General features: G+C 39.1%; 1 protein-coding gene across 2 annotated transcripts; it reads left to right on the plus strand.

Moving 5' to 3' along the window:
- Nucleotides 1–566: 566 nt before the first annotated feature.
- On the plus strand, nucleotides 567–14577 carry prkcda (protein kinase C, delta a). 2 transcript variants are annotated; one of them, XM_054617904.1, is made up of 18 exons: nucleotides 567–649; nucleotides 3071–3203; nucleotides 3337–3536; nucleotides 3634–3700; nucleotides 4865–5024; nucleotides 5523–5554; nucleotides 5731–5816; nucleotides 6315–6444; nucleotides 6527–6627; nucleotides 7690–7786; nucleotides 7957–8081; nucleotides 8380–8553; nucleotides 8656–8747; nucleotides 11200–11262; nucleotides 12165–12303; nucleotides 12451–12639; nucleotides 12906–13034; nucleotides 13174–14577. In XM_054617904.1, the coding sequence occupies exons 2-18, from the start codon at nucleotides 3095–3097 to the stop codon at nucleotides 13330–13332; spliced, it is 2052 nt and encodes a 683-aa protein (XP_054473879.1). In that variant the 5' UTR covers nucleotides 567–649; nucleotides 3071–3094; the 3' UTR covers nucleotides 13333–14577. The 2 variants fall into 2 exon arrangements, with proteins under 2 accessions (XP_054473879.1, XP_054473880.1); XM_054617905.1 differs by having other exon boundaries at nucleotides 574–649; nucleotides 3074–3203.
- The last annotated feature ends 67 nt before the right edge of the window (nucleotides 14578–14644 follow it).

The following is a 14644-nucleotide window of genomic DNA, read 5'->3' on the forward strand; positions in this document are numbered from 1 at the left end:
TCAAACCTCAAAACTACCCCCGCAGCCTACAGTACCAGCCACGTGACCCCACCCCCTGCCATACCAACTAAAGTGTAAAGAAAACCATCTCTTCCCCCACATACAAGGCTATGCTACAGTAATCTAGGGCACACTCAGCAATGCAGATCTTTATCTTCAGTTATATTTGCCTGGGCAGATTTTCTTTCAGCTCAGGTGTTCAACAGGTATGTAGTGATGAACACACATCTTAATGTTAACCAGCCAGGGGGGGGGGAAATGACATATGTGGCTGAAACTAATTCATGTAAGAAGGACAAGTGCACAGTCCAACTCATGTGGAACATAATAAACCGACAGGACCCATTTATTTATTTTTCAAAATGGGGCAACTGTGTGCTTTGAAACTACTGAGGCACAGACAGTGTGTGTGTGTGTGTGTGTGTGTGTGTGTGTGTGTGTGTGTGTGTGTGTGTGTGTGTGTGTGTGTGTGTGAGTGCGTGTGCGTGTGTGAGAGAGAGAGTCTGTAGCAGGTAAACGTCACAGTTTTGCAGAGAAGGCTGCGAGCGCGCGCCGCACTTCCTCAATCGACGGAATCACACAGCGGAAAGACCAGAGGAAGATAAAGAGCAACTTTGTGTTAAAGAAACAACACAATTTGCAGGACGAGGTAAGACTGCTGCAAATATTATTTTTTGAGTTGTGGTCTTATACGCGTAAAGTTTAAAAAAAAAAAAAAAAAAAAAAAAAGTTGCTCAAAGACTAAACACGCGTAACGTGAACGTGTCCCTTTTTGTTGTCTTTTTTGGTGTGAGTCGCTAATGTTGTCTGATTCTACAGTCTGTTTGACTGAAAACGTGTGCTTACTGACAGTACATTACCACACTGTCTACGCCCTTTATGTGGCTATTAAACAGTGTCACTACCAAACGTTAACTAGTTGTTCTGATGGAAATGATAATCCCAATAAACTTTTTCGGATATCCTCTTCTATTTATTTAAACTGAAATTGTGCGACGGAATCTGTGACCTGTTTCATGTCAACACAAAAAAAAAAGCCTGATTGGTTGTACAGGTGAAGTGTTAAGACGATGCTTACGGATCGATACTGTCTACCACTTTGTGCTATGACAGCTCTCAAAGTGTGTGACACGCATCTCAATGGTATGGGGTCACTTTGAGTAGTCAGTGTGCGCACATGGTGAATATGTGGAATTCCAGTTCAGGTCACAGAATCTCACGGGTCGCAGGATACGTTGCAACAGCGGCTGTGATGAGGAATGCGGGGCAGGTCTGGACAGCAGAGAAAGCGGAGTGGTTTTTGTTTTTTTATATATATATTTTTTTACACATCTATGTGTCGAAATCAAATTTGGTCTCCAACTGCTTTCTGAGACAGACGTGGGGTGACTTCTACGTTTAGACAACTGACACGTCAACCACATCCTTTAGAGTCAGAAAATCAGATGCACTGACTGATTCTCGGTTGATGCCGATTCTCTTCAAATGGCTTTTGGTCTTAGTTGTAAGTGTGCAAATCACTGTAACAGCTTCACTCCACTTTGTTTGTTGTACTGAGTGTATCAGTGTAGCAGATCACTGTACAAGCTCCCTCTCTTTTTCTGTATTTTACTTCTCTGTTTCTTTCTGTCACAGCTGAGCCACTCAGGGGGGATACTATCCCTATTTCTCTTTCATTTAATAAATCAAATAACTTGGTGGTAGTTATATATATATATAATTCAGTCTCCAGCACTCAGGTTTGACATACTTGTAGATAAACTTATTTTGCCACTGCTACAACTGTATTATACACCATACATCCAAAACCTGTATTATAGCTGCATATCTTATTTTTTAAGATATGATAATAAAATACAAGCAAACATGCACAAATAAAGAATTGTAGTGTTAGAAAAAGAAGTGTTATTACATAGCCAAAATTCTAGGTGAAATATTATGATATAAACTTTGTAGTAGTATTTGTTACCTCTACTTACAAACACACTTGAGTTGGTCAGAATGCTGTTATCAGGAAGTAGGTAGCATAAACAAGCATATATTAGGGAAGTTAGGTGGAAGTTTGCAAGTTACATTATAACGGTGCATGGGACATAACTACTGAATTTAACAGATGGACCAAATCGAAACTGCACATGAACAATTTGCTAGGCAATCAATCACTACCGACCTCAGTAACACAGTGTGCTTGCTATTGATTAACTCCAACCAAAACCCTGACATCACAGCTAACAGCAGCAGTAGGTGAGTTAGTGAATATGTTCTTTCATCAGTGAGTACTTTTTTTGTGGTTTTTCTGTCTTACTTTAATGGTGTCAGAGTGGGTGGTTTTGAGTTTAGCATTGTGAATACCAGCTAGGCCTACTGTGGTGTGCTGCACGCTTGTATTTGGGTGAGACATGTTGAGGCCTGCTCTGCCTTTGTAGGACAGGAAAACACTTCCACTGTTGCAGCTGCAACCTCTCAGAAATTACACAGTCAAGAAAACACAGTGACAGGGAATCAAACAAGCAACAGAGGCTCAAATGATGCAGGAACATCTTACATTGTGGTTGTTATTGAGGTGTGGGCCAGACATGCAAGAAAACAACAGAAGAACCTGCCCAACATGTGAAACTGATTGGCGTCACCTTTTGCATTGCAGATACAGAAACTGGTGGGGCTGTTACAGCAAAAGTTGTTGTTCCATCTGTAGCACATGTGCATTATCAGTAAATCACGTATGCAACAGCAAGTGCCCAGCATGTAGGGTGGTATTGATTTCTCAACAATATGTCAGTATAAGACATATTGCAAAAGGATGCAACTAGTGTCCATCATCTGTAATGTAATGGGGTTTTCAAATAATTTTGGTCTCCCTTTCTCATATTTCTGCCATGTTCCAAACTGTTGCATTTTTTTTAACTAGCAGTGGTAAAATCTTAAATCTGCAGATTATTTCTGCAGAATATGCACCAGTGTGTGTTTATGCAATAAGTGGATATAATGACCAACTAGCTGTGTATGTAACTAACATGTCATTATAGATAAATCTCACCAGGGTAACACTGTGTTTGTCCATCTCTGAAAGCAGGTGACCTTGGTACTCGGCATCATGGCTCCTTTCTTGAGGATCGCCTTCAACTCGTACGACTTGGGCGTCATGCCTTCTCTGGTTGACCCACCTTTCTGTGCAATCAAGATGAAGGAGGCTTTGACAACTGGTGAGAAACTGTTTCATAGCTTACACCACCCTTGTATTTTACAGAAGTTGTTATATCTGTTAAAAAGAAGAAGTCACTTGCTTTGTATTTCCTGAGCTTGGAAACATCTCTCTGTCCATCTTCCTATTCCTAGAACGAGGTAAGACCCTGGTTCAGCGCAAACCCACCATGTACCCGGCATGGAAGGCCAGTTTTGATGCGCATATCTACGAGGGTCGTGTGCTAGAGGTACTGCTGATGAAGACAGCAGAGGAGCCGCTGGCTGAGGTCACTGTTGGAGTGTCTGTCCTTGCTGAGCGCTGCAAGAAAGCCAACGGGCGTGCTGAGTTCTGGGTAGGACATTACACATTGTCCTCTGTCCCCATAGAGCAATCTCATGGGCAGTTTAAGTGTAACTGCCTGCGTGTGTCTTATGTGTTTGTGTGTTCAGGTGGATCTCCATCCTTCTGGGAAAGTGATGATGGCTGTGCAGTATTTTCTGGAGGGATCGGATACAGGTAAAGGGGATAAAAAGGAAACATTCTCTACTTTCCTCTGTACTCTGCTTGTGGATTTTAGATAATTTTAGATAATTTTATGTAGCTGTCTGGTTGCTTTGTTTTTTTTCTAGTTAAACTTTTTCTATGTTTCTATGTCACCAAATCCCCTGTAAACTTGGTTTCAAATCTTAAGTACACCTCTATAACGGGCTTCACCAAATGGAGAACAACAGCATAAGAGAGATATGAGAAAGATAACAGCATGCAGCATGAAACGACTCCCTGCTTCTTTCAGGCTGCTGTTTCTCTTGTCTAGCCAAAGTAGTACTACACACCTTGATCGACAGCTGCGAGTCAGCTTTCTCCACTTTGAACATTATTAAAACCAAGTACCGTTCCAGGCTCAGCAATGAGCACTTACACTTGACTGTCACACATGTGCATGAGAATGGCACTAGCTCAAGATCCAAACTACTGGCAGGCACTTTTAACTAACTTTATTTAAAAATTCTGACCTGTTTTCTTGAAATATAGGTCTTAAGTTTTTTATTTATGTTAACAATAGCTGTTTATTTTCCATACAAGTTCCATAGGAGCTGCATGTGACTGTATGTTAGAAGTATCTTGCTATGAAAATTGACAATAATTATTGTTGAAATGATATAGAAATGCATATTGTTGATTTTATTTGATAGACGTTAGGGGTAGGCTATAGGACGCAATTTAGACATTATGAGGTTCGGACCTCATAAAATGGACATTTTAGATGCTGGGCCATATTATATATCTCATTTATTACCTTTTCTTTTTTTCAGACAAAAAAAGCAACTTATCAAGAGTCAAATAATCAGCCAAACAAACAACCCATAGCTATCTTCAGATTCTTAAAAAATATATACTGCAAAACAAAAGTCAGAAACACAAGGAGGGCAGAAGGAACACAAAACAAGGTATAATAGACAGATAACAAAAGTTTCATCAGGGAAAAGGAAACAAGGTTATGTCAGTTTTTTTTAATTTTTTATTATCATTCAAAGGTATTCACATGAGCAATTCCTTTGGGTCCACGGAGATCATCATTCATTTATCAACTTATCAATTTGTGACGTATACAAAGTTACCATTGTTTCCCATTGCAGTGTTGTGGGATGACTGATCACTGTTTCTCTGTGTATCTTGAAGAAAGTAAGCAAGCTGCCAAGGAGGAAGAGGAGGGTCCTACCCTGAACCGTAGACGAGGGGCCATCAAGCAGGCCAAGATCCACTTCATAAAGAACCACGAGTTCATCGCCACGTTTTTCAGGCAGCCCACTTTCTGCTCCGTGTGCAGAGAATTTGTCTGGTCAGTCCGGCCTACTTTACAGCCATATTAACAAACCTTGAAGACAACTTAAGGGCAACTCCTAAACCACAGATCAGATAAAATGAATAAAAAAGAGAGAGAACGGCTTAGGTTAAAACCAGTATTTAGGAACTTCCTCTTATTTGCCAATATATTTAATACTCTCTGAGTTGGCTTATTTCCCTCAAAGGGAGTTAAACAAATTGGTTGTTGTCAAGTTATTGATAAAATGAATAAGGTCAACTTACCCTTTAAGTTGTAACGTCTGTCTGCGGCAATGCTAATGTTTGACGTTTTTTGGCTACAGATTTGCTTTGAAGCTCATTTTGGTCTCTAGAGAGGAAGTTAGTATAAAAAGGAAACCCTGATACACAAATTAGCTTGGTTGTACTGCAGCTGTCCATTATCACTAACTAAGTGATTAATCAGCAACCATTTACATTCACATGATCAAAGAAGGATACAGTCTGACCCATTGTGTCACTTTGCCTCCCACAGGGGACTCAACAAGCAAGGCTATAAATGCAGACGTAAGTGTACAATAATTCAAAAACTCTTGTGCAATACTTGAAATAGCAACCCAATGCAAGGCTGTTATATATAAAACAAGATGTACTTTACTGTTTTATTTGTGTGGCCAGTTTACATGTTATGCTCAAATACTGGATCAAAGGGTACAAATCTTGATTATCTTGTTTTTTATCAGAATGCAATGCAGCCATCCACAAGAAATGCATCGACAAAATCATTGGCAGATGTACCGGTACTGCTGCCAACAGTCGCGATACAGTGGTACGTATCACTTTTTTGTGCAGTACATCATGTACTGTGAGTGTTCTCTGTATGTCTCACTATTTCCGTTGAAATAAAGTATCTCTCCTTAACAGGTTGAACAATGAGAGTCAGAGTTTAATACAAAGACACCAGTCAGGGTCCACGTCCAATAAGACGCCCTTTTCAGTGATCTTCAATATTGATGGATAAAGACGATCAAAGACCAACTAACCTAGATAATGGTGGCATGGAAGTAATCAAGCACAAAAATGGGGTGTGGTCTCAGAGAGGAACTTTTAAGTCAGTGTAGTAGTAGACCTACAAGGACAAGGAACTTTTTATCCAGCATTGTGGTCACTTTTGACAGTTTAATCTTAGCGAGAGAAACAGACGACAAAGCAAAAAGGATTAAAAATGAGGCTGGTGCGCAGGCCTGTAAGGTGTCACAGGCCACTGATTAGGATTCCTTTGCCTCCTGTCATTCATGGAGATGATGAATCTCGTTTTTCACTGCAGTTCCAGAAGGAGCGCTTTAAAATTGACATGCCACACCGTTTCAAGACCCACAACTACATGAGTCCAACCTTCTGCGACCACTGTGGAAGTCTGCTGTGGGGTCTTGTCAAACAAGGACTGAAGTGTGAAGGTACAGTGCCGATATAATTGACTTATTGTTGGAGTGTAAATGTACGTTTATCTTAAACAGCCTTTCTTTGTTCCGTTTTTAGATTGTGCCATGAATGTCCATCACAAGTGTCAGGATAAAGTAGCCAACCTTTGTGGCATCAACCAGAAACTACTAGCTGAAGCGCTCACACAAGTCAGCCAGGTGAGTTCATGTAGAATGTCACAAGTCATTAAATGCATGGTCCTATGAAGTGTCATGACGCCTTAAAGAATTCAGTCAGACTCAAGTACCATACCACCTAATTAAATCATTCCATGGCTCTTTCAGACATTGTGGATATCTCATTACATTATCTCTTACTTAGCTATTACTATACAGAGATGGGTTTAAAAAAGATTAATGGACCATGATAATGGGATAATAAACACAATCAAATATAAGCACATTACACATTTGAATGCCCTCCTCAGGTTATAAGATTTATATAAGAACACTTTTATTTACAAAAATAGCATAGTTTTCTGTTCTGGTACTGTTTGTCTGGAGGCGAGTGTGAAGTGAGCTTGGTAACACTTCATTTGGATGTTGTCCAAGTCCAAGTGTGTTATTAAATCTTAAGGCAAAAATATGACAAACTACACCTGGCAGATACACCTGGCAGAATATCTCTGCCAGGTGTATCTGCACAAACTGCTGTAATGTTTGGTTAAATGTACACAACCCACAATTGTCTATCCCCCCGTCTAGACGGCAAGTGTATCAGACGTGTTTTTCACTCTAACACAACAGATGCGCTCTCATTTTAATTAATGCAGATGTCTGCACTGGCCCTGTACAGGAATGCGTATTAGCTCTGTCTCACAGGTGTAACTGTGACTTGAAAAGTTTATTTGGGCTTCAAGTCGATTTTTCAGACAATATGTGTGTAAACATGAGGTTGATTCCCAATAAAAAGGAACGGAATAACTGTGTCTCTGGCTGCGAAGCCCAGCAATTCACTCAGCTGTGTTATCACTAGTGGCCCGTACCCACAGGGTGATGGTTAAAAGTATTGAGTGAGGAGTCAGCAGGCAGTCTATGGCAGTATTACAAAGACAATAAAAGTTGTTTAAGAAAGTTTGAGTCACCGCAACAACCAGAAGTCCTTGACCATGCAGTCATAACTGGCCACCCAAAATATAATGCTGTTTTCTACAGTAGAATATGAGATTAGCCTGACTGTTCCTTGCCTTTTAATTTATTTTTCTTTCTCTATTTCAAAAGAAATCGTCCACCCGCCGCTCAGATCCAAACCTAGCTGAACTGCCTGATATTGGAATCTATGATGAAGTTAGCAAGCTTGCTGGACTGGAAATCAATGGTCAGTGAGTGTTTTTCTGTATGTGCATGCATCTACATGCTCTCATGTGAAGAATATAGGCTCTGTATTAATAATGATACTGGCATAAGAATATAAGTGGTTTCATTTTCAACAATTATATGAATATGTTATTTTTTATGTGTGGTAAATGGTAATTGTTTGTCCATTAGATGGATCTCCGTATGGCAAACTGTGGGAGGGGGCCAACTCACGGCCTCGTATCACCCATTTGACCCGCATCAACGTGGACAACTTCATCTTCCAGAAGGTCTTGGGAAAAGGCAGCTTTGGCAAGGTACTGAGCAACCATGTCAGTGTGAAGTTTACTGTGAGACGGCTGGTTTAAAAACCCCAACCCAAGAGTGAGAGGATAACCAATCAATGACACTCTTGAAATCAACTTTCATATACACTGGCAAACACAGGCCTCATATAGAAATAATGACAAAAAATCGAGGTGTTGGATCAAACTATGAACTGTAGACAAGATGTTTAAATTTGCAAATACTTAACCTGACATTTCTAGCTTCATGCTCTTAAAAAGACAGAAAACAATTAAGGTTTCTCTCCTTCTTCTCTTCTTTGCCTTTCAGGTTCTCCTGGCAGAGCTGAAGGGTCGTGGTGAGTACTTTGCAGTGAAGGCTTTGAAGAAAGATGTAGTGCTGATGGATGACGATGTGGAGTGCACTATGGTAGAGAAGAGGGTCTTGGCTTTGGCCTGGGAAAACCCCTTCCTCACACACCTTTACTCCACCTTCCATACCAAGGTAGTTTGCTTCCATCCAATTGGTGTTTCCGTGTTTTTTTCCCCACTCTACACCATTAGTTTGAATTATACCATCAATACTCAAAGTGAAACTTGTCAACAGGAGCATCTGTTCTTTGTGATGGAGTATCTGAACGGAGGAGACCTGATGTTTCATATTCAGGAGAAAGGGCGCTTTGAACTTTACAGAGCCATGTGAGTCACACCTGTCACACAGACATAACATCATACAGACCTGATGTAAAAAAAAAAACACAACCTGCCATCAATACTCAGGGCTCTCAAGTTCCCATAGCTGTGCAGGAACTCACACAAACAGAATCAATGAGTTAATGGAAAAAATTAGGACATGTTTACTCTCCCCATGTCTCACTCCCATTATGCGTTCTTTTTGCTTACATCATATACTGAACACTGATGGACTGGGGCTGTGTGCATTAGCTGCCGCTGTCTAGCCGACTGGCCTTGTAAGGACTAAGCAGCGATGAGTGCCAGTGAACTGTTTGTATGGGGAGGTATCAGTTACTACCACCCACCTCTCTACTCTTCACTCTGTGGGAATCCCTCCAGAAAAAATACAATGGCACACCAGTAAAAGAGAGTGTTGTGAAGTCCAAAGCTCGGTGACATTCGCCAACAGCAACTAAAGTTTTAAAAAGTCTCACATTTACAGACAAAGATGAAAGTGAAACATTTCTTTGCAGGGGCTGTTTTACATCAGCACCTTCTTTTTGAAATATTTTTTTCCAGTAAATACTGTCACCTTTATTGGTTTAATTTTGTTTTTATCAAATGGCAACCTCTGGGTGTGAAAAGTGAGGCCAATGCAGAAGTGCCTTAAACTAGCATTCTTTCTGATGGCCATCAGGGGGTGACTCTGCTGGTTGCAGTAAGAATTTTGATTTTGAGAAAATGACTCAATAAACACTGTGCATATTAGTTTAAGGTCTCAATCACTTGTTTCAAGTCTTCTTTAATACAGCATGCTGTTCATTTGGTAAATTATGGTCCAATTTAGATTCAAATAGATGGTAAAGAAGTGTGTCCTTTATGGCGTGGCTACATTGAGATTTACAGGTCGATACCACAGTGTTCTCCGGTCTGGGAGTATTCCATGTTTTCTTGTTAGAACGTTAGCCATTTCATAGTGGGTTTTTAGTTCATGAAAGTTTATTATACCATTTTGGCCACATACATTTTTATTATTCAGAGTTCGGTTGTACTTAGTTCCCCCCCCCACTCGGATCACTTCTGGTTGCATAAAAACAAAATGGCAAAGGCCAAAATGCCGAACTCAAGGTTTCAAAACTGTAATCCACAAACCACTTGGTGACGTCACAGTGACTACGTACACTTATTTCTCACCACAAGGACCATAGGTAGCTTTCTGGAGCTCTTTTTATTTTGGTTATTCTAGTTGGCGATCATTTTTAGACAAGCAGCAAAAATATGCCAAATCCGTTTGATTCTTGATTCCGATTGAGAGGACAGCAAAGACATGCATACGAGACCTCAGTGCATACAGTGTTGTGCAAGGTAGTTTTATGTCTAAAAGAATGTCAAGGATATCGATGCATTAACCATTATATTTTGTATACACTAGACTTTTTGAACAAACTGGTGTTTGTTTAAAAAGTAGGTTGAACACTAACATTAAAATGTGGTGTGCTGTTACCTTTCCTGTAGTTAAACTGGTGGCTGTGTCCTGAACCCATGAGATGACAGGAGTAATTCCCAGCTTAGAAAACACAGACACCTGATCTTGTGTTGGCATCCACTTAAGCCCTCCTCACTCAGTGACTGTATTCAGCCTGGATGGATAATTTACCCTCAGTGAGTGAGGAAAAAAAGGGAGTGGGTTGTTTCATATCTTACAATGCATTCATTTTTAGCAAGACAAGGTTTTTACGTTTGTTTATGTATATATGTTCAAATATAACAAATAAGCTTGTGTGTTTGTGCATTTGGTTACGCAAAAATGTTCATTAGGAAGCCACTGAACTGTAGAGTTTCTGATTACCTCTTTCTCAGCGTTAAGGCCCTGTTCTCCCAGTGTCTACGGCTAACCTCATGACCTAAAGGTGGAGAGAGTCTAGTCCAATGCCTTAATGTTCCTCACATACAGTAGCAGAGCCCAACTTATCTACTTATACTGTACCGAAATTAAGTTTTGCGTTTGTAGTGTCGTTTGTAGAGTAGGTTTAGAGGTGCATTTACATATGTGTGCACTTGCTAACTTTTTCTTAGAGAGCTGTATTTAAGTGAGAGATGATCAATAAATCAAACGTGACAGCCTACTCAGTCCTTGTCAGTTGTTCATTTACATTGAAAGACCAGTTATTGGTTTAGAGCGTAGGCCACTCTATCTCTTCTCAGGACTCAATCTTTCACCTGACACAGATGACAAGAGAAGCGGGGCAGAGATAGGCTAATCTTTCGGCTCACCGCGGCTCTCAGATTTCACATTATGAGAGCGTTATTCACTTGTCTGCTACTCCATACAAATGTACTCCTCAATAATTCAGCCCGTCACTGAAATGAGTCTGCAGTGACACCAGTGTTTAGCTGCCAACTCACTAGTGAGATAGCTACACAGCAGACAATGTAGGTCTAAGTTTATATCTGTCTGCCGTGTTTGTCTTCCCAGGTTCTACTCTGCTGAGATCATTTGTGGCCTTCAGTTCTTACATACCAAAGGGATCATCTACAGGTCAGAGCAAAACAATGTATTGCATCTGGATGTACAGTACATACACTAAATGACCATACTGGTCATTTTTCATGTTTTACTATATTCTTTACATCACAGCTTATCATATTGCATTATTTTCATATCTTCCACCAGATGAATACATAGACACATTGTAAGAGCTATTTGAAAGTGAACTTGATGACACTTGAAACTTGCTTGATTAGGTAACCCACTCATTTCAACACGTTTTTCTGGAAGTGTAATTGTCATTGTGTTGCAATGCAATTGTGAACAGGGGATGTTTAGGAAACTGTGAATCTGTTCATTTTTTGCATTAAAAAAACTGACTCTAAAATCAGTAATAAAGTAGCTGCTTGCAATTGCATAACAATGTAAGAATATAATAACACCTACAAGGTATGTAGTAGATTAACACATGAACATCGATGGATTGCCTATCTCAGGCAAATTTCAGATCTCTGCAAGATTTTGATATTTAAAATCCTATTGAAACCGACTGAACACCATTGGGGCCTGGAAATATAAATTAAACTTAGATTTAAAGGTATGCTTTGAAAAAAATGGTTATCAACTGGAAAGCAATTGAAAATGAATGCATTTTAAAAACATTTTTTAAGCTGTGAATTATAAGTTTCTTTCGGGCTTGGGTGGTGTTGTAAGGCAGTGGGCATTCAAGATTTCATCGTCCAGCTGGCAAAATAATTTAGGATTTTTTTTTTTACCACATTTTTAATCTAAAAGTTAATTTAAACATGCAAGAATTTAGTGTCATTTCAAATGTATTCTGATAAACAAAAAATAGTCAGATCAAACCTTTTTATTTCTAACTCACAATCTGTTATGATTTTCTAAATCCCTCGTGCTTATTCCCAATCCTGCTGTGATTGTTTTGTTTGCAGAGATCTTAAGTTAGACAATGTGATGCTGGATCATGAGGGGCACATAAAGATAGCTGACTTTGGCATGTGCAAGGAGAACGTGTTTGGAGAGAATCGTGCCACAACTTTCTGCGGTACTCCTGACTATATCGCTCCAGAGGTATAGTGTTTCATACTTAAATAATATACTTGTTCTTGTTCTGAAATATTCAAATTTGCAACTGATTTGCTTTCATCATTCTGCATGCAACACGTGATTGTGTCCGTCTACAATAGTTCTAATTTATGATATTGTGTTTCAACTCAGATCCTGCTGGGTCAGAAATACTCATTCTCCGTTGACTGGTGGTCATTTGGGGTTTTGCTGTACGAAATGCTGATTGGTCAGTCACCTTTCCATGGAGATGATGAGGATGAACTATTTGAGTCCATCCGCATGGATAATCCCCACTATCCTCGCTGGATCAACAAGGAGGCCAAGGACCTGCTCGAGCGAGTCAGTACCAAATCTTTTATACAAAATACATCCGTCATAGGGCACCATTTCTGCTTCAGGGAAATATTATTTGTTATTTTCACGTTTGATAATTTTGATAATGGTCAAATTTAGGGATCTCTTGGAAAGAATTCTACAGCTCTTGGGTTGATGAATTCTATTCAAATTCAATCAAGAAATGTATATTTGTGTGGCTGAAACTCAGCTCTTTTAAAATTAAATCGTGTACATTCCTTACTTAGCCTTACTGAGTTTTTTCTCTGTAGTTGTTTGAGAGAGACCCCACTCGCAGGCTGGGTATTGTGGGTAATATTCGTTTGCACCCGTTCTTCAACACCATCAACTGGCAAGCCTTGGAGAAGAGAGAGATTGAACCCCCCTTCAAACCCAAAGTGGTAAGCCGCTCAAACAAGACATTGAAGATTAAATAATGAAAGAAATATAGATCATGTGCTGTGTTAACTAATATCTATATTCTGTGATGAGCATCTCTGTTTTATGATTTTGCTGATGTATATTTGTTGTCAATTACAGAAAGCAGCGAATGATTGCAGCAACTTTGACCGGGAGTTCCTCAGTGAGAAGCCTCGTCTCTCCTACAGCGATAAGAACTTCATAGACTCCATGGATCAGGCGGCATTCGCTGGCTTTTCATTCATCAACCCTAAGATGGAGCAGCTTTTAGAAAAGTGACTGTTGTGATGACATCCAGACCGTGGTTACATCTCTACTACTTACGGACAGTTTTCTTATTCTGTCAAAATCCTCAAAATTACAAAAGAGTGAGCTGTTCCACCATCAGTATTTGTGTGTCCTCATTTCAAGCAGAAACTGTTCTCCTTGGGTACGTGTATAAATGATAAAAGTAGAAAGGGCCCATGTACTGTTCATATTGACGTCATTGTGTTTGTGTGCATGCTTGTTATTTGTTTAGGTTGTTAAGGCCAATATGAGTAATAATAATAATAGGGCAGGACGTTAAAAATTCTTACATTCCACTTGACGTCACCGCTACCATCTGCAGCAAAAAAAACAAAAAAAAGTCTCTTTTTGTAATATTCAGTTTAACCCAACTGGGGTTGAAAAAGTATAAATAAAAAAAGAAAACTATAGGAATAAATTATACTGTATACTTAACATGTGTGTGAATGAGTTGACTGCATGTATAGAAATATCAGACTAACATAAACCTATCTATCTTTAAATATAGATAAATAATGAATGTTATCTGTCTTTGAAACATCATAATTAATGCATTTGGATGAATCATGTCTTGCTGACAAAGAAACAAGTTGTAAAGAACAAGTTTTCACAGAGAAACAGCTCGTCTGAGCTGAGCTGAAAGGTCCTGTCTGTGTACAGGGGATACAGTCGATGCAAAAGGTCACTGAAATGCTGTATATAAACAATATTTATGTATATTGTTGTAATGTGTATATTGGTAAGCGAAAGATGTACTTTTTTTACTGTCTCCATCTTTTACATCTGACTAAAAAACCATCAACTCCCAAGTGTGGTGTGCTATTTTTAAAAACATCTGCAGTTTTCATAGTTCTCATAATATGAAAGATTAGGTCCTTTAAAAAAAAAAGGAAACTTCAGAGGGTTTAGTCAGATCAGGGTTTTATCTATGTGTTAAATGATGAAAGGTAACTAGTTAAGTTAATGTTATATGCTAATGTTGTATTTTAGTATTTCCATATGATTGTCATTTTGGTATAATTTATGCCAATGTATTTTTCTGTTGTCAATATTTTAATTGTCTCACTTTCCAAAGATAAACAAAACGAAAGACAACTTTGTTCCATGAAGATCAATAAAAGCTATAGAAGATAGCTTGGCACTTTCTGTTTGGGTAGAATACACTTTGTTACCTTCTTAGTGACATCCTCAAACCTCAATAAACTTAATAAGCAAATTGTTCATAAAGTGATGCAGAAGTGCTTATAATTGGTATGACATTTTCAGGTGATGAAAATAAATGCCTTGTATTTGTAAAAAATAA

This window comes from Anoplopoma fimbria, chromosome 17 (genome assembly GCF_027596085.1).
Source record: "Anoplopoma fimbria isolate UVic2021 breed Golden Eagle Sablefish chromosome 17, Afim_UVic_2022, whole genome shotgun sequence".
Lineage (NCBI taxonomy): Eukaryota > Metazoa > Chordata > Actinopteri > Perciformes > Anoplopomatidae > Anoplopoma > Anoplopoma fimbria.